Source organism: Haliotis rufescens, unplaced genomic scaffold (assembly GCF_023055435.1).
Source record: "Haliotis rufescens isolate VD_foot unplaced genomic scaffold, xgHalRufe1.0.p SCAF_9, whole genome shotgun sequence".
In the NCBI taxonomy this organism is placed as follows: domain Eukaryota; kingdom Metazoa; phylum Mollusca; class Gastropoda; order Lepetellida; family Haliotidae; genus Haliotis; species Haliotis rufescens.
The window spans coordinates 36785854-36805963 of NW_025964383.1; the positions used below are offsets into that span (position 1 = coordinate 36785854).

At 40.6% G+C, this 20110-nt stretch overlaps 1 protein-coding gene across 3 annotated transcripts; it reads left to right on the forward strand.

Moving 5' to 3' along the window:
* The first annotated feature begins 242 nt into the window (after positions 1–242).
* LOC124139529 (patatin-like phospholipase domain-containing protein 4) lies at positions 243–19785 on the forward strand. Of its 3 annotated transcripts, none has more exons than XM_046506654.2 (5): positions 243–609; positions 10365–10607; positions 14596–14826; positions 16598–16663; positions 17714–19785. In XM_046506654.2, the coding sequence occupies exons 1-5, from the start codon at positions 571–573 to the stop codon at positions 18053–18055; spliced, it is 921 nt and encodes a 306-aa protein (XP_046362610.2). In that variant the 5' UTR covers positions 243–570; the 3' UTR covers positions 18056–19785. The 3 variants fall into 3 exon arrangements, with proteins under 3 accessions (XP_046362610.2, XP_048247283.1, XP_046362611.1); XM_048391326.1 differs by lacking the exon at positions 243–609 and adding an exon at positions 2447–2499; XM_046506655.2 differs by lacking the exon at positions 243–609 and adding an exon at positions 7317–7380.
* Positions 19786–20110: the final 325 nt, after the last annotated feature.

Genomic DNA, 20110 nt, shown 5'->3' on the forward strand with positions numbered 1-20110 from the left:
ATAATTGATTACTTTCATTTAAATTAAAGGTTAGCCTTAACGTCATTAAAATTACCTTCAACTATCAGTACACGTTGACGTTAACATTTTATGTGCCTCTTTCAGTGACGTTACATAATATGTCAGGTAAATACAGGTAAGTACACAGGTAAGGGTCTCTGTTCACCTTGCCTGGGGGCGTAATCCGATACGCGGCTAAGTCTAACGTTACATCACACGTGTAAGAGCGATTGTACACAGTGGGGATACGGCTTGTCACGACAGACCATTGCAAGGTATGGCCTTGATGCTGTGATGGTATTTCACAGGCTGGCGAAATTAACATTTTAGGATCGGTGTGTAATCAATTGACCTCTTTATTGGTTCAACGTGAACTTGTGACCTGTGTGGTCTCGTCAACGCGTTCTACCTGTATATTAGAACCTGTGATTTGGCGCTTATGGGACTTTGTTAACGCTGAAGGCTCGCGGCGACTCGCGGCGACTGAGAGACGTGTGTACATATACCGATATCGTCTCGGCCAAGGTTGCGCTACAGGATTATCAGTACACTGGGGACAGTCGTGTGCACATGGAGTATTGTATCTCACCACCTGTCGATCCTGCCATGGTAAGTATTGATGTTTCTGATTGAAATGGATGTTCCTCATGGAGCTGAGAATGCAATTTGGAGCCTTATTGATTCGATCACCTGACTAATGATATCATGCCGTGGAATGTGAGAATTTACATCCGTGGTGAGAGTAGTGAGTCTTTCAAGTGAGAGTCCGATATCGCAGCAGTATATGTCGTTGTAGTATCATCATCAGCAGCAGCAGCAGCACTAGTAGTAGTAGTAGTAGTAGTAGTAGTAGTAGTAGTAGTAGTAATATATTGTATAGATGTAGCAGTATTAGTTGCAGCAGTATATGTCGTTGTAGTATCATCATCATCAGCAGCAGCAGCACTAGTAGTAGTAGTAGTAGTATATTGTATAAATGTAGCAGTAGTAGTTGCAGCAGTAGTAGTGGCATTAGCGGCAGTAGTAGTAATATTAGAAGTAGTAGTAGTAGTAGTAGTAGTAATATATTGTATAGATGTAGCAGTATTAGTTGCAGCAGTATATGTCGTTGTAGTATCATCAGCAGCAGCAGCACTAGTAGTAGTAGTAGTAGTAGTAGTAGTATATTGTATAAATGTAGCAGTAGTAGTTGCAGCAGTAGTAGTGGCATTAGCGTCAGTAGTAGTAATAGTAGTAGTAGTAGTAGTAGTAGTAGTAGTAGTAGTAGTAGAAGTAGTAGTAGTAGTAGTAGTAGTAGTAGTAGTAGTAGTAGTTGTTGTTGTTGTAGCAGTAGTAAAATAATGATATATATTTATTCTTTTATACTACCACCCGAACCCTCCCACCCAACCCCACAGCAACACCACCACCACACGCGCGCGCGCACACACACACACATACACACACACCTCTGTCCACAGACCCGTGAAGATGCGGGATAGAATAGGTCTTCAGCAACCCATGCTTGCCGTAAAAGTCGACTATGCTTGTCGTAAGAGGCGACTAACGGGATCGGGTGGTCAGGCTCACTGACTTGGTTGATGCATGTCATCGATCCCAGTTGCGTGGATCGATGCTCATGATGTCAATCACTGGATTGTGTGGTCCAGACTCGATTATTTACAGACCACCGTCATATGGCTGGAATATTGCTGAGTGCGGCGTTAAACTACAAACAAAACCTCTGTCCACACATTTTGCGTTCCATTTGTGATTACTTCAGCTGCGAGAATATTCCTGACAGCGGCGTAAATCTATATTCACTCACTAACGATGAAAGACATATGTTGGTGTTCAGCATTCTACTGAGACAAAACTGTTGATCATATGAGATACATCAGCGCGGTTGTAACTGTGTAGGTCAACACGTCTACAGATAACCACGCCAACAAAAGTACACTGCGTTCATAAAAAGTTGGTTTGGCGATAATGGCGAGAGTCTAACTGTCTGGAGCATCTCGTTATCGCTTTGTAAAACTGCAGGTGACACATGATACAGTCCTTGAAGAACAGGTGCGGTAGCACTTAGGGTCATATACTGAAGATTATAAATAACGGAACATAGAATAAGAGCGAGTTGAAACGTCTGACCGGTACATAGCGAAAGACTGGTATTGTCGTGACGGGCGAAAGCTTTAAAGGGCAAGTAAACTGAACATAGCAACTTTGCAGATCTTAATAAACTAGGGCATACTTTATCTCAAATGCTTGACCAAATTCAAATTTGAAAAAGGGAAATAGCATAAACAAACGATAAAGGTATAGCTAGATCGTCACCTGGACACAACAAATAGCCACTGGGGTTAAAACGGGTTCCCGATGTTTGTCGCGCTGCGTCATTTCAACGATTTTATAATCCCATGACGGGGCTTTTTTGTCTGTACATCCGTTTGATTACCATCTGGGGACAGTCGTGTGCACATGGAGTATTGTATCTCACCACCTGTCGATCCTGCCATGGTAAGTATTGATGTTTCTGATTGAAATGGATGTTCCTCATGGAGCTGAGAATGCAATTTGGAGCCTTATTGATTCGATCACCTGACTAATGATATCATGCCGTGGAATGTGAGAATTTACATCCGTGGTGAGAGTAGTGAGTCTTTCAAGTGAGAGTCCGATATCGCAGCAGTATATGTCGTTGTAGTATCATCATCAGCAGCAGCAGCAGCACTAGTAGTAGTAGTAGTAGTAGTAGTAGTAGTAGTAGTAGTAGTAATATATTGTATAGATGTAGCAGTATTAGTTGCAGCAGTATATGTCGTTGTAGTATCATCATCATCAGCAGCAGCAGCACTAGTAGTAGTAGTAGTAGTATATTGTATAAATGTAGCAGTAGTAGTTGCAGCAGTAGTAGTGGCATTAGCGGCAGTAGTAGTAATATTAGAAGTAGTAGTAGTAGTAGTAGTAGTAATATATTGTATAGATGTAGCAGTATTAGTTGCAGCAGTATATGTCGTTGTAGTATCATCAGCAGCAGCAGCACTAGTAGTAGTAGTAGTAGTAGTAGTAGTATATTGTATAAATGTAGCAGTAGTAGTTGCAGCAGTAGTAGTGGCATTAGCGTCAGTAGTAGTAATAGTAGTAGTAGTAGTAGTAGTAGTAGTAGTAGTAGTAGTAGTAGAAGTAGTAGTAGTAGTAGTAGTAGTAGTAGTAGTAGTAGTTGTTGTTGTTGTAGCAGTAGTAAAATAATGATATATATTTATTCTTTTATACTACCACCCGAACCCTCCCACCCAACCCCACAGCAACACCACCACCACACGCGCGCGCGCACACACACACACATACACACACACCTCTGTCCACAGACCCGTGAAGATGCGGGATAGAATAGGTCTTCAGCAACCCATGCTTGCCGTAAAAGTCGACTATGCTTGTCGTAAGAGGCGACTAACGGGATCGGGTGGTCAGGCTCACTGACTTGGTTGATGCATGTCATCGATCCCAGTTGCGTGGATCGATGCTCATGATGTCAATCACTGGATTGTGTGGTCCAGACTCGATTATTTACAGACCACCGTCATATGGCTGGAATATTGCTGAGTGCGGCGTTAAACTACAAACAAAACCTCTGTCCACACATTTTGCGTTCCATTTGTGATTACTTCAGCTGCGAGAATATTCCTGACAGCGGCGTAAATCTATATTCACTCACTAACGATGAAAGACATATGTTGGTGTTCAGCATTCTACTGAGACAAAACTGTTGATCATATGAGATACATCAGCGCGGTTGTAACTGTGTAGGTCAACACGTCTACAGATAACCACGCCAACAAAAGTACACTGCGTTCATAAAAAGTTGGTTTGGCGATAATGGCGAGAGTCTAACTGTCTGGAGCATCTCGTTATCGCTTTGTAAAACTGCAGGTGACACATGATACAGTCCTTGAAGAACAGGTGCGGTAGCACTTAGGGTCATATACTGAAGATTATAAATAACGGAACATAGAATAAGAGCGAGTTGAAACGTCTGACCGGTACATAGCGAAAGACTGGTATTGTCGTGACGGGCGAAAGCTTTAAAGGGCAAGTAAACTGAACATAGCAACTTTGCAGATCTTAATAAACTAGGGCATACTTTATCTCAAATGCTTGACCAAATTCAAATTTGAAAAAGGGAAATAGCATAAACAAACGATAAAGGTATAGCTAGATCGTCACCTGGACACAACAAATAGCCACTGGGGTTAAAACGGGTTCCCGATGTTTGTCGCGCTGCGTCATTTCAACGATTTTATAATCCCATGACGGGGCTTTTTTGTCTGTACATCCGTTTGATTACCATGTCCATAACTTATGCCAAGAACTAGTGAAAACAGAGAAGATACTTTCAGACCACTAGGTTGTCTTTGACAGGCCCATTACAGCAGGTTGTGTATTGTACCCAAACAGGATGATAGTCATAAACTACTACTACTACCACTACCACCACTACTACCACCACTACCGCAAACACTACTACAACTACTACTACTACTACTACTGACCCGTGAAGATCCGGGGTAGAATAGGTCTTCAGCAACCCATGCTTGCCGTAAAAGGCGACTAACGGGATCGGGTGGTCAGGCTCGCTGACTTAGTTGTTGCATGTCATCGTATCCCATTTGCGTTGATCGATGCTCAATCACTGGATTGTCTGGTCCAGACTCGATTATTTACAGACCGCCGTCATACGGCTGGAATATAGCTGAGTGCGGCGTTAAACAACAAACCAACACACAAAACGTAGATGACCCTTCAATAATGACGCCGAGTATAAATTGAGTGTCTGTTTGTTTGTTGTGAACACCGCACTCAACAATATTCCAGCTGTATGACGGGAGTTATAGTGAGTGAGTGAGTTTGGTGCCGGTGTGTCGGTGTGTCGGCGTGTTGGTGTGTCGCGTGTCGGTGTGTCGGCGTGTCGGTGTGTCGCGCAAAGTCACCAAAATAGGTCAAAAGCTTCACGGATTTATGCATATGGGTATTATCTGGTATTCGACGCTGTTGAACTTTTAGCGCCCTTGGGGACGCGGGTTAGATTTGAACCTTGACTAAAACAGCCAATCAATGGATCGAGTGGTCATGCGGGCTCGGTGACATGGTTGACTGCGGGTCGTCGTTACCGACGGCGTGGGATGTTGCTCATAATATCAATCAGTGGATTGTCTGGTCCAAACTCGATATTTACAGTCCGTCGTCACACCGCAAGGATACACTCGCCTTTTCACGAACACTTGGTGTCATCACTATCCGACAGTAATTCATAAACACATGCTCATGATACAGGCAGAATCGTACAATGGACTCTGCCATTATAACATACAGTTATTAATGATTATGGAACGGTTTTGTCGTTTTTTAATTATTTTTCATATAAACTAACGGACAAAAGAAACTATACAACCAGTTTTTATGGTGGCTAAAAATGAAACAAACAAGAGATGTAACAAATTCAAATCAAAACTTAAGTTCAAGGTTAATACGTTTGTAGTTTCTACATCAGAATATGTAGCACTCAAACCAATGATAAGCGAACTATTCTGGTCACCTTGACCCTTCTAGCTTCGCTGTCAGATGAAGGAAATTACGATTTGGAAATTAATTAAATGTCAGTTCAAACTGTGCCTTTCATGGAACAACAATGTCAGGAATTTTTATGTTTCGACCATATGTTCATATGAAGCTTATTAATAAGTAACAGCCGTTGGGGCATTATGAATATGGGTCGTGCTGTACAGTACAGCATTGGACAGAGGGGGACGTTTTAAACCAAACCAATAACTAACACTTGTCTCGATTTTTACTAACACAGTTAAAAACAAGGTTTTTTGTTTCATGTTCAACTTCGCACTCAGGAATAATCACTTAATAATCAAGTTTGGACAAGACAATTTTGTAATTACCCTCATGAGCATCGTTCCTAGCAATTGAGATACGATGACATGCATCAACCAAGTCAGCGAGCCTGACCACCCAATTCGGTTAGTCGCACCTAACGACAAGCTTAGTCGCCTCTTACGACAAGCATAGTTGCCTCTTACGACAAGCTTAGTCGCCTCTTACGACAAGCATGGGTTACTGGTGATTAATTCTAACCGGATCTTCACGGGGTATAAAACCCATATACACATGTCTAGTATCGTATCAGTAATAAAACGTAACAACTTGGTCATAGATATCAGATACAACTGTAACACCTGCAAAGTTACAACGAAATGACAGGACCTGTATGTTTATCGCCAGGCAGACGGGGTAATTCAATATTTACAATAATATGAGTTAAAACAATTACGGTTACTCGTGTATATGAAAAAGAAGAAGATATAATTAGGTATGGCTCGTCGTTTTAGAAAGACCATCTGTGGTTAGCATTTGCGTAGTAACTTTACAGACCCGTGAAGATCCGGGGTAGAATAGGTCTTCAGCAACCCATGCTTGCCGTATAAGGCGACTATGCTTGTCGTAAGAGGCGACTAACGGGATCGGGTGGTCAGGCTCGCTGACTGGGTAGAAGCATGTCATTGATCCCAATTGCGTGGATCGATGCTCATAATATCAATCACCGTATTGTCTGGACCAGACACGAAATTTTAGTATTATTTACAGACCGCCGTCATATAGCTGGAATAATGCTGAGCGCGGCGTTAAACAACAAACAAACAAACAAAGGTGACTTTACAATCATAATTATATTGGTATACAAAACAATTTGGTTATCAGTTAGAATAACATTATTGTTCCTAACAGTTTTGAATACCCGTTTTACCAATATCTATTACAATCATGTTTACATTAGAGAACATACAAATACATGTAGCTATGAATTGTTCTCTGTGGTTGTTATAGATCGACAATAATCAAATTACATCTACTTAACCCGAACACGAAATTGGTCAAATTCACCTGATAATACCACTTGATTTAATATTTCTTTGATATCCAAAACGGAGGTATATACATCTCCACTGACGTGTTTCACTTGAACTGAAATATATATCTTATTTCTTGATCTTAGTTCCGATCTCGAGTCATACTTCCTGAGAATGTATCTGATATTGTTTCCTGTTGGCGATCCTTAGATTCCTTAGAAACACTCCGTTTTAAAACATATATCATAGAAACTTTATATTATTCAAATAGATGAAATTTTCTATACGAAAACCCCAAAAGTCTTTGTCGTCGTATGGCTATTATAAAATATAGCCATCACAATGCAGTTTTCATGGGACGTCATATACGCGCTATATCGAGGGGATTGCTGACGTAATAAAGAGAACATAACTCTGTCCGGCTAATCTAAAACATGGCGGACTCTGTGAGCTGACGATAAATGCACAAATCTCGAATTTTAAGGTAAATGATGTGAAATTTATGAAACAACGCTCATTTGACGTATTCTGTGGGTGATCCCAGTGATGTTGTTGTGGTGTTTATTTTTATAGTCTTATCTGTCAATAATGTTGAGTGTTCAAAACGCCTAATCGCCCGGAATGTCACCATGGTCACGGGAGGAGACTCGTCAATATAATACTTTGGTGGCATCGTCAGAATTTATTAGTGAAACGAGTTGATTGGAACTGAATTCTTTTGAAAGCGATCACGGGATTGCTGCTGTGTGGGTTATATTTATATTTGAGAGATACTGTATCATCCATGTAGATCAAAGTTGAAACTGAGCATCTGAGGTGTTGCATTGTGATATGATATCGATTGGCCTAGATTGATTTCGAAATAATGAATTTCACAATGACACTATGGTTTGATCTGAGACTGGTCGTCTCAACACCATCAACATGAATTAACAAGTGAACTTTACCCCATCCCTAATGTTGTTTAACAAAGGGGCCAAGTACTTAGACCGTAAGGACGGAATGTTTGAAAAGTCTAAATAGGTCTAAACCTAAACATTTAAAGGTTAACCAAGAGCTGAAAGTTTGAAAAATTGAGATCAGATAAAGGTGAGTCAATTAGTAGTGTAAGGGTGTCTCCCTGAAGCCTGCCATCTTGCCAAAATATTTATTTCGCAATGAATATGTTTCTTGTTCCATGTGAGCAGTCTGAAATCCGAGTCCAGTCTGTGCCAAAGCTTTGAGGGGTGCAGGCTAAAACCGCACCGATTTCTCTATTTTTGATAACCATAAGAACGATTTATGTAGAAGAAGATATGCTTTATTTACATGCTTTATTATGTTATGTTTTACTATGTATTAGGGATGCAACGATACAGGAATGTCACGATACGATACGCATCTCGACATTCTGGTCACGATACGATACGTATCTCGATGCGCAGTGCGAAAAAAACGAGACTTAAAGCATGTCAAGATTGAACCTTTCATGATTTTGGAACAGTCAAAATTATTTTATAATAACAAGACTACTGAAGTTGTTCAACTTTCCTTCAAAACAATTCAAAGTTCAAACACCAGAAAATAATTAATGTACTCCACCAGTGATACAACTTCAAAGAATTTTGATGCAATGGTTGAAGATATTGTATCTGAAATTATTGTTTTATCAGGAATAATTTATTCCAATATCGTGTTACCTTAGTTGCAGCTTTTACTATATATATATTTATAATTATAAGAACCACAAGTGTAGCATTTTGGTAATGGTTATTGCTGTTGCAGGATATTTTTATGTATGGAACAATTTGACCAGTCACCCTAGGGACTTCCCGTGCTACATGTATTTCGATTGCGGTAACGTTATGTTGACATATATTAGCCAAATTGCTACAAATATGACTTTTAACGAGTCAAAGTATGACATTTTTAATATACCGGTATGTATCCATTTTCTAGCAACTAAAGTTCGTTTCAATGCGTCAAAAGCGGTAATCTGACCGTGGTTGCTGTATCTCTTCACACACGATTTCACATAACTTAATGAAAACAATATTAAATGAAATTTTGAATAAAATTAATAAAATATATTACAAACACAAGTCCAGATATACAATGAACACGTTTTAATAACAAGATAGTATAATAATGGTATTGAATTGCGTACTTCAGTTCGCATTTGCTGACTGGTGTATTTTCGGTGTTATGTGCTTGCAGTGATCAGCTGATAATGTTTTATGAGATGGGGAAAAACATCTGTCGGTGTAAAACCTGAGATTTTTAAAAATGTAAGTATGTTTTTGGGAGCCATGCGTTAGCGCGCGCTATAACCAAGTTAGCGGTTTATTGAAAGGCACAATAGCGAGGAAACGTTGTACTTGAGATTTGCGTTACGTATCGTGGCGTACCGATAAATGGGCCCACGTTTATCGTATATCGTATCGTGGGTCAAGTATCGCGATGCATCGGAATATCAGTGTATCGTTTCACCCTTACTATGTATGTTTTCCGTGGGCAGGGACACGATCTGTTATGGATCCACAGAAACATTCTTGTGGTGTTGGCTGCCAGCAGAAAGGGGAGATATACATGAAATATCTATAAAATTACTATCTATTTCCTACTTACCATGCTCACTGAAATAAATATTAAATATATAGTATGCCTGTAGTCCAATTTCTTGACATTTCCGCCAGATTCAGTTTCAGCTTGACATCAAGTTTGTTTGAGTAGTAGTGATGTTTTCACAATAACTATAGTTGCGCCTCCCAATCAATTGGAACAGAGGCTAATTTGTGATGGAAACTTGTTTCAAGGGGATTAACATTTCACAATTATTTGTGTTTGTAAGTGACCATATGAGTTTAATTTCATTTATTTTACTTGAAAGCATGTAATGTTTTCACAATAAGTTTAGTTGCGCCACCCAATCAGAGTCGGCAAGTAAATTGGAGTAGAGGCTAGTTTCTAATGTAAACTTGTTTTAACATTTCACAATTGTCTGTGTGTGCATGTGACCATGTGAGTTTTATTTCATGTATTTCAGTACCAAGGTAAATAAAATAAGGTGCCATATTCTCATGGCAGTAGTAGCCTTTTTCCCTTTAGGCGAGGTGACTTTTTCGCCAATCAGTACTGTTTTCGGTCGGTGACGTTTTCCTGAGGTGCCATTTCAGTTATAACCCTTTTTGAGTGTACCAGCCTGATCTTGGCTATCAGCATCAATATATATTAATTTTGTTGTTAATATTAGACAAGTAGTATAGTATTACTAGCTGAGCTTTCTGGACCAAAAAGAATTTTTATTGACTCAGGCTTCAGACTAGCAGCTAAAGTCGCAGAACTCTGAGTCTATTCCAAATATGATGACTAAAATATTTTTAAAAAACTGGCAGACATTGATTAAATAACATGAAGAAGCAGACTCCCGATTCCTGCGGTCAGAATTGTCTTAGTGTCCCAGTACACAATGTGTTGTTTTCTCCACAGACACTCCCTCCACACAAGCCATCAGGATCAGCTATGAAGGAATCGCGATCAGATGTTGACGCGGACATGAAGTACAATCTCTCTCTGTGTGGCAGTGGTTTCCTGGGGATATACCACCTGGGCGTGGCCTCATGTTTAGTCAACCATGGGCAGACACTTCTCTCGAAAGTGGACACCATTGCAGGGGCATCAGCAGGGTCACTGACGGCCGCCATTCTGGTTATTGCTCAAGATAAAGTGCCAGTAAGTACCCTCTGTAGATTCTGATTGTACTGGAGTGAGTGAGTATGGTTTTACGCCGCTTTTAGCAATATTCTAGCAATATCACTGCGGGGGGACACCAGAAATGGGCTTCACACATTGTATCCAGTCGGGAATCGAACCCGGGTCTTTTGGCGTGACGAGTGAACGCTATAATCACTCGGCTACCCGACCGCCCGATTGTACTGGAAATCATTGTTGTTATTTTTAATGCTAAGAATGTGATGGCGCATCTGTTTGAGTCCACATCAGTGTTAGAAATTGGCACTAGTCATATAGTCCTTGCCAAACTGGCCAACAGTTAAGGTATCATAAGGACTAGTAGAAATTTGCCCTTTTTAAGGTTTTGCTATATGTTATCATTATAGTTTCTACCGCTGCACATAGGGATATCATGCTGATTTAGCTTACCTTACGTTATCATACTGGCTTCTGATTGGTTAAGATGCCTTTCTCACATCAGAGTTTATCCATATGTATTGGGTAAAGGGAAGTAACTCAGTTCGATTGCGTCATCTGCAACACGTTTTTGCTAACTCAGTGAAACTGCTGTAGTTATATTCCAGACCTGTATGAATGACTTTTGGTAAGAGTGAGTGAGTGAGTGAGTTGGGTTTAACGCCGCTTTTAACAGTATTCCAGTTACATCACGGCGTGTCAGCTTAATGTGGGAGGAAAGCCCGAAGTGATGCAGGTCTCTGACGTTTATCATTTCGGCAAAACCCACGAGCACGGGTATGGTGCTGACAAACCTAGAAAAATAATCGGGGTGAACCGGGATTCGAACCCACAATCATAGGTTTCTGGCGTGCCCAAGGGACGCAACTCTGCACGGCGAATCGCGGCGCCTTAGACGACTGGGCCACCCGTGCCCCCCTTTTGGTAAGAAATATTTGTTGTAAACCGGACCCTTGGGGCATATAGTCAGAGCTCCAGATAACATTTTCAGCAATTGAGTTTTTACTAGAAGGTTTCTATTTTAATTGGGTTATTACATCTTTCATTGGGTAACCAATATTTTTTCACTCACCTGTTCATCACTCTATTGGTTGTTCCCAAAATGAGTTAGCATTTTGAGATTTAAAAAAAAATGAAATAATGTTTTAGGTGTATATAACGGTTCTAAATATAGGCTTGACTCGGAAAGTAAATGAGCTCGTAATTTTGTTTTGGAAATTAGCTCTGTTGTACGCGTGCTGGAAAAGCTTCATTGGGTATTTACACATGCTGTTTTCAAACAATTGAGTTTCATTTAATGTATGTGTTTCTGTACGCAATTTAATTGAAAGTAATTGGGTTTTGAATAGTTTTGGGGGGTATTTTACTCATAAACGTAACTTATCTGTAGCTCTGTTTGAGTATTGAGTTTCATTTAATGTATGCGTTTCTGTACGCGAGTTAATTGAAAGTAATTGGGTTTTGAATAGTTTTGGGGGGTATTTTACGCAAAATCGCAGCTTATCTGTAGCTCTGTATGGTGTGATGTTTCTGTGTGTGAGCCTATGTACCCTAAGCCATCTCTACCGAGGCTCACACATATACGGTTAAAGCGTTTACTCGTCACACCGAAGACCCAGGTTCGATTTCCTGACATGGGTACAATGTGTGGGGCCCATTTCTGGTGTCCCCCGCCGTGATATTGTTGGAATATTGCTAAAAGCAGCATAAAACCACACACACACACACACACACACACACACACACACACACACACACACACACACACACACACACACACACACACACACACACACACTCACTCACTCACTCACTCACTCACTCACTCACTCACTCACTCACTCACTCACTCACTCACTCACTCACTCACTCACTCACTCACTCACTCACTCACTCACTCACTCACTCACTCACTCACTCACTCACTCACTCACTCACTCACTCACTCACTCACTCACTCACTCACTCACTCACTCACTCACTCACTCACTCACTCACTCACTCACTCACTCACTCACTCACTCACTCACTCACTCACTCACTCACTCACTCACTCACTCACTCACTCACTCACTCACTCACTCACTCACTCACTCTGAGTGAGTGAGTAACTCACCCACCCACCCACCCACCCACCCACCCACCCCTAAAGATCAGTTGACAACTTCCAATGTTGGAGCATATACAGGAAAAGTAGCTTGTTTACACCAGTGTTCCAAATTAGGCATGAAATTTCGTGTTTGTGACATAGCCCTAATAATTTAGGTCATATCGTGACGCTTAGATTCAGATTCTATGCAAGATCCCCAGAAACACTCTTAATTCGTAATGTTAAATGTTTTAGTGCCGTGTGATTTACAAGTAAGGTGTCATAATTCTAACAGGGACCAATTCAACTGCTGGCCTGTGGCCAGTTTTACAAAGGGCTTGCTGAAATGTAAAGTAGGTGGCTAGTCCAAATTTCACCCCTTCTCCCTGGATGTTTAATTTTTTTTATCTTGATCATCTTGGTAGAATGACAACTGGCCGCCATTTTGTAATGTTGTGTAGAACAACGTCTTTATTTGCTCATAAATAGCCATGAAATGAGTCAGATGGAAGCCAAAATTTAATCTCAGGGTGCAGGAAAAATGTTTTAGGGGTGAGGAGTTCTAAAATTTCAGAGCCCTGCAAGGTGGCCTCGCGACCTCAGGTTCGGCCACTTCCCAGCCTCCCCTATTTAGTTGTAGACCAGTTTGGAGAAGGCCGGCCAGTAACTTTTAAAAGGAGCAAGCCCTGCTGGCTACATCCAAATTTGTTGTTAAATCTACCCCTTCTAAGATGCCTAATGTAAAAAAATCTAAGATCAGAGAACCTGAGGTAGAACATATAGTGAAATACATTTAGAACAAATCTTTATTTCTGCCACTGTGCATGCTGAATGATAATGGCGGCATATATTCATGATGTGTCAGTTACTGTTCCTTACAGGGATTTTTCTAAGATTAACTCTGTAAAAGGGAATGGAAAAAAATATGTTGTGAAAGAAAGTTCTTATTTTCCTACTTTTAGAGGTATTGTAAAAAAATAAAATTGTTTCATTCAATGCAGTAATGTAAACTAAGCAATAAGCCTCTTCCTCTTTGTTGGTCCAGTTCTCACTCCGTGAAACCCACTGCTACAAGGCTGTAGTGTTAGTTAATAACATGTTAACATGGTTCAATGAAAAAGTTATAACTCAGAGTATCATAGAAATGAGAAAGTTTTACATGTTTAAGTGCAATTTTGGATTATCTACTTACATGTTGATGAGTGATTATTGTTTAAGGCCAATCTTGCAGCTATTCATGGCAATTTCATCCTCCCAAGGCAGGACATTGATTGAGTATAAAAGTCCATTCTCCAACCATGCAGAACCAGGCTGGAATTTCTTGGCTCGATCGTAGCACTAGCAGTGGCTATAATGAGTTATGTCCCTTCGATGCCCCCACTATTGACCAATCAGATACGATCTCGCATATCACATGCATTTACTTCAAACAACATGGCGGCGCCCATTCAAGACGATTCAAGATCTAAATTGTGATAAAACGGGTCTTACTTAGCGCATTGCATCAAATTACGTGAGCACCTTGATTAAAAACATGAAAAGATTCGGAAAATATCTGTTGAAGCCGAGTTTGCAGTACACATGCTTTGCAAATCCTGAAATCAATTGGAATCTGCACGGCAATTTTGTTTCACGATTTTGATTGTACTATGCATAGACTTGATAGTCCAGCCAAAATATCACTCCATAATACCAGTCTAGTTGAGGAAGGATGGGAACTGGACTTTCATAGTCAGCTAACTCCCTTCCCTCGAGAAGATGTGGCGATATATGTCTATGAGCAGGTGATGACAAATCACCAACATATTTGCAGTTTTAATTGTTAACCCTTTTCATTCCGTGATTACCGGCTGCTCATGATGATGTACAGAATATTAAGCTCTTCATGTACATCCTCATCAATATCATCACTTCCTTCTCCAGGAATCTGTGGACTTCACCAAGAACCTTGCGAAGGAGATCCGGTCGAAGCCTCTGGGGGTGATGACGCCGCGCTACAGCCTCCTGAAGACTGTGGAGAAGTTCCTGGAGGGGATGCTGCCTCAGAACGCCCACAAGACGGCATCAGGGAAACTGTTCATCTCACTCACCAACGTGGACACGAAAAAGAACGAGATCATGTCCCAGTTTGACAGCAGAGATGAACTCATCAAGGTATGGGTTTTTGTCTGAGTCAGTTTGGTTCAACGCCATTTTGAACAGTAAAACAGTTATGTTATGAAGGGTCAATGGGGACCCAGGGGTTTAAGCTACAGAGTTGTCCCCCCTTTGCTGTACCAGGGTCTGCTGGTTTTGAGCATAAATCCAGGATTAAGTGGGATTTTTATCCTTGGTCAGTGAGTACCTTGCCCTTGCGAACTGTGAAGATCCGGGTTAGAATTGGTCCTCAGCAACCCATGCTTGTCGAGGAGGCGACTGCCGGGATCGGGTGGTCAGCCTCGCTGACTTGGTTGATGCATGGTATCATATCCCAATTATGTGGATCAATGCTCATGATGTAAATCACTGGATTGTCTGGTCCAGACTCGATTATTTACAGACTACCGTCATATAGCTGGAATATTGCTGAGTGCGGCGCTACACCAAAAACCAACCAACCAATATAATGACATGACATGGCGTCCATAGGGGTCATTGACAGGACAGCATAATAGCAACGTCAAATGTGCTAGTTCTATTATATCCAGATCATATTACCGCCTCGTTGTGGATTCAAGGGCGTGGTGCATAGGAATATTCCTGAGTGCGGCGTAAAACAACAAACAAACAAACAAAACCATTGCCTTTGTTCGTTGAATTCCCTGAAGTGTTAAGCACCTACAACCTCCAACACATTAGGGTTTCTTCCATATTAGTTTTTTTTTTTTTTTTGTTCAAATTGTTGTTTAACGTCACAGTATGCAATATTCCAACTATATGACAGCAGCATGTACATAATCAAGTCTGGGCCACCAAACAATGCAGAGACTAATATTGTGAGCAACGATCCACCTCATCAGGGAATGATGACACACAAAGAACCAAGTCAATGTGTCTGACCAAACGATCCATTAGGTCACCGTTTACGACCTACAAAGGTTGCTGGGGACCTGTTCTAACCCAAAAGCTCCACTGGGTTCGTCCCACAGTTATGTTGATAATGTATACTGAAATATTGTTCATAGTCACTAAGCATTGGTTGAGTCCGGCTAACTGAACAATGCTGAGTTGTGCCCCTTGTTGAGAAAGTTGTTGGTTCACGTTCAGCATCGTGTAAATTACCATGACCCTCTGTGTGTCAGCAGCCAATCCATGCTTAGTCACCAGCATCTTTCCAGGGCAAGAGCGTTAACCGACTGTAAAAATCCAGTTTCCACCCTTGCTGAACTAGGCCGGAATTTCCAGTTGCTATTACGAGTTATGTCCCTTATGTGTCGCTCCTATTGACCAATCAGATTCCACCTTTCATATCACTTGCATTTGCTTCAAACAAAATGGCGGCCCCTAGTCAAGACAATCTGATCAATAATCAAATCTATATTGTGATAAAATGGGTCTTACTTCACGAAGTGCATCAAACCATATAAACATCTTGATTAAAAACATGAACAGATTTGGAATACATCTGTTGACCAAAATCTGCACGGCAGTTTACGGACCAGATGTCGATTTCGGTACATGATTTTGATTGGACTATGCATAGACTCGTTAGTCCAGCCAATATAACTTCATAATTCCAGCCTAGTTCAACTGTAATGTTGTTTCCAAATTTGCATAAACATGATTTAGCCTCCTATCTCTTGCAGCTGAAATATTTTCCAGTTCCTTTCTGTGGGGAATATACTGCTGCTTGTATGTTTAAATTGGAGCTGCATCCACTTTTGATATACATTTGCAAATACAGTAGTTTGTAACCATGGCAACATGTGTGTATTTGTATCTCCAGGCCCTGATTGCCAGTAGCTATATCCCCGGTTATGCAGGACTTAAACCCCCCAAGATCAAGGGACATGTGAGTAGCATCTCCTGTTAAATGTGTATTGTCATGTGTTGAATGTGTAAAATCTTATGTTGAATGTTTGGCATCTCGTGTTGAATGTGTGGCACCTCATGTTGAATGTGTAGCATCTTGTGTTGAATGTGTGGCACCTCATGTTGAATGTGTGGCATCTCATGTTGAATGTATGGCATCTCATGTTGAATGTGTGACATCTCATGTTGAATGTGTGGTATCTTTTGTTGAATGTGTGGTATTTTTTGTTGAATGTGTAGAATCTTATGTTGAATATGTGGCATCTCATGTTGAAGGTGTTGCATCTCATGTTGAATGTGTAGAATCTCATGTTGAATGTGGGGCATCTCATGTTGAATGTGGGGCATCTCATGTTGAATGTAGCTTCTCGTGTTGAATGTGTGGCATCTTGTGTTGAATGTGTGGCATCTCATGTTGAATGTGTTGCATCTCATGTTGAATGTGTGACATCTCATGTTGAATGTGTGGCATCTCGTGTTGAATGTGTAAAAACTTATGTTGAATGTGTGGCATCTCATGTTGAATGTGTGGCATCTAATGTTGAATGTGTAGCATCTCGTGTTGAATGTGTGGCATCTCATGTTGAATGTGTGGCATCTCATGTTGAATGTGTGGCATCTCATGTATATATGTTATCATTATAAGGACTAGTTGTCTAAAACTGTTAGTTTCTAACGCTGAATAAGTGCTGTTCCGGTGGTCTAGTGTTATTTTCGAGACAAACAAAGTAATGTAAATTTGTTTGACTTTTTAAGTCAGCAATAGCTAACTCTAGACTCTAAGCAAAACCAGCAACCTAAACAACCCTACGTAGTACAGTGGTTACCTTCTTGGTTTCTCTTTCTAATCGCACAAAGAAATAATGAACCGTTTTGGGTCAGCACTATTGTGTCTTGTCAAGATCCTACACGACCTGTAGATGCTTCTATATGCTGGTCCTTTGGACCACTGAGATATTTTGGTCAGTGTCAAACACTGATATCCCCATCTGTTACCATGGTAACGCAAGAGCAATGTTCTTCCTTGCAGCGATACATCGATGGTGGTGTCACCAACAACCTCCCATCTCTCCGCGGCACTGGGAGGAACATCACTGTGTCCCCATTTTCTGGTCGCCAAGACATCTGTCCCCGCGACAAGGCAGGGAAGGGAATGTTCTTCCGACACAGTAAACAAGACTTCCAGGTGAACTTCAACAACCTGGTTCGTGTCACACATGCTCTGTTTCCCCCAAAACAGAAGACTCTGGCCCAGTATTTTGAAATGGGAGAGAGAGATGCCAGTCGGTTTCTCAGAAGGGAGGGCTTGTACGACACACCAAAACCTCGACCTGTCTACAAGAAGGTTACCCAGTATGAGTCAACTGTATAACTGCAGAGTTACTTACTCTTCGTATGCCTGGATCTGCTCGTTGTGGGTTCGAATCACAAATTAGCTTCGATTATGATATTAAGATCCTTCCTGTCTTCATCAGACTTATGTATCGCTTTGGGCATTTCTCCCATTTTGAGCTGACAATTACAAACAATTTCACTCAGCATCACTTATTTATTAAGTGCCCATTTTCTGCAGTTACTTATATCCTCAGTGTTCATCTATACAATGTCCAGATAGGCATGGTAAGGATACCTTCCGGCTCTGTTACCATGGTTACACAGATCCTCATTTACTTTCAAATTTGGTCTCGTAGGTATTCATAGTATCTGGATATTGTGGGATATTGTCTTGAGAACAGTCTATTTTGTTTAGGAAGGACAATAGTTATCAAGCAATGTTATGTTTGTGAAACAAGACCCTGGAACCTTCCTCTTCAGCAACCCATGTTTGCCGTAAAAGGCGACTATGCTTGTCATAAGAGGCGACTAATGGGATCAGGTGGTCAGGCTCGCTGACTTGGTTGATGCATGTCATTGCTCCCAATTGCGTGGATCGATGCGCATGATATCAATCACTGGATTGTCTGGTCCAAACTCGATTATTTACAGACCGCCGTCATATAGCTTGAATATTGCTGAGTGCGGCGTTATACAACAAACAAACCAAATCCTCTAAAGCATGAAATCAAACCAGCCATTGTCACGAACAATTTATTCAACAGCTGCTCATCTCATTGCTGTATGTATGAAGGGAGCTAACCTTGTAAATATGTCTTCTCGTCCTTACAGTAGGTGATATGTACTGTGTTTTGTAAATATGTAAATAGGCCATGAATAACAAGTCACAGTGGTGTTTTGTGTTTAATCTGCGTCCAGATGTCTGTTGTCAGTGTGGCTGGAGAGCGAGACCATATAGTGTCTTGTACTAGTTGTAGTCAGTCACCTGGACGTGATATTTATACAATGATCATTCATTGAATCATTCTGTTTTCCTATGGAAACGGTGGACGATGCGGGTAAATGAGCGTGGAACAATGACATCAGAAAGATTTTGAACAATATGAATGTTTAATGTTGAAAGTGATGTTTAGTCAGTTTTGTGGAAATATTTCATGGATGGTATGAACAATCATATGAATAATGTAAAGCATACGGTTGTTCCTTGAATATATACTCACCACCAAATGAAACGCGAACTATAGAAACATATAGAGAAGTATGTTAGTTAAGATTAGATGTTTCCAAAGTGTACCATTTCATGACAAAACTAACAATCAGTTAAGTGTTACCACAGAGTGTCTTTATTCTTATCACAATATGCTGCACATGATTTCAAAACTTTATACGCTAATCTTGCACGAGACAAATGGTGCATCTGGAGTCATGGATCTATGACGTCACATGTGATGCGTTCATGAGCGTTGGTTCACACAAAAATAACACTATGTTCGTTTGTGCATCGGACCAATATAACATCGCTTGACTATAAGTAATGCTTCATGTATTAACTATCATGTATGGTCCTCACGTTTCTTTTGTCGGTGAGTATATTACACAAATGATACAAAGTTTGAAATTTATTTTATTTTGTGACTTTTTATTTAGTTGAGCTTTGTCATGATTGAAATTTGGGACATTTTCCAGGGTACATTGTGTTACAGATATCTAAACATGATCAGTCATTGTTCTGATATTAATCAGTGATTTTTTTCTGTTGTAATTTTTTTTTTTGTGGGGTGGGTGGGGTGGGGGGGTGTGTGGTTGGTAGGGGAGGGTGGTATTTGATTAGAAAATGCAAATCTTAAGCTTCATGGAAAACACCTATTAAGCATGTTAAAAATAGATTATGCTCGTGTGTTTCTCATTGTTGGGGGATGGGCACTGTTCATCTTCTGTAGATTGTGTTCACAGTTGGATACTGGCACTTACAGATGTGTTCATCATTGGAGAACCTGATGTTTGGTATCTGGTATGAAGGGATGTTCATCAGTGCGTTCAGCTTGTTGTAGGAATCATGCTAGTTTATTTCCAGGGTATTATTTTGTAATTG

What these genes read in the sequence shown, in the direction of transcription:
- LOC124139529 (XM_046506654.2), top strand. Translation starts at nt 571, where the DNA reads ATGGAGTATTGTATCTCACCACCTGTCGATCCTGCCATG. An exon ending in CACCTGTCGATCCTGCCATG is followed by an intron (nt 610 to 10,364) that starts GTAAGTATTGAT and finishes TTTTCTCCACAG; the next exon opens with ACACTCCCTCCACACAAGCC. An exon ending in TTGCTCAAGATAAAGTGCCA is followed by an intron (nt 10,608 to 14,595) that starts GTAAGTACCCTC and finishes TTCCTTCTCCAG; the next exon opens with GAATCTGTGGACTTCACCAA.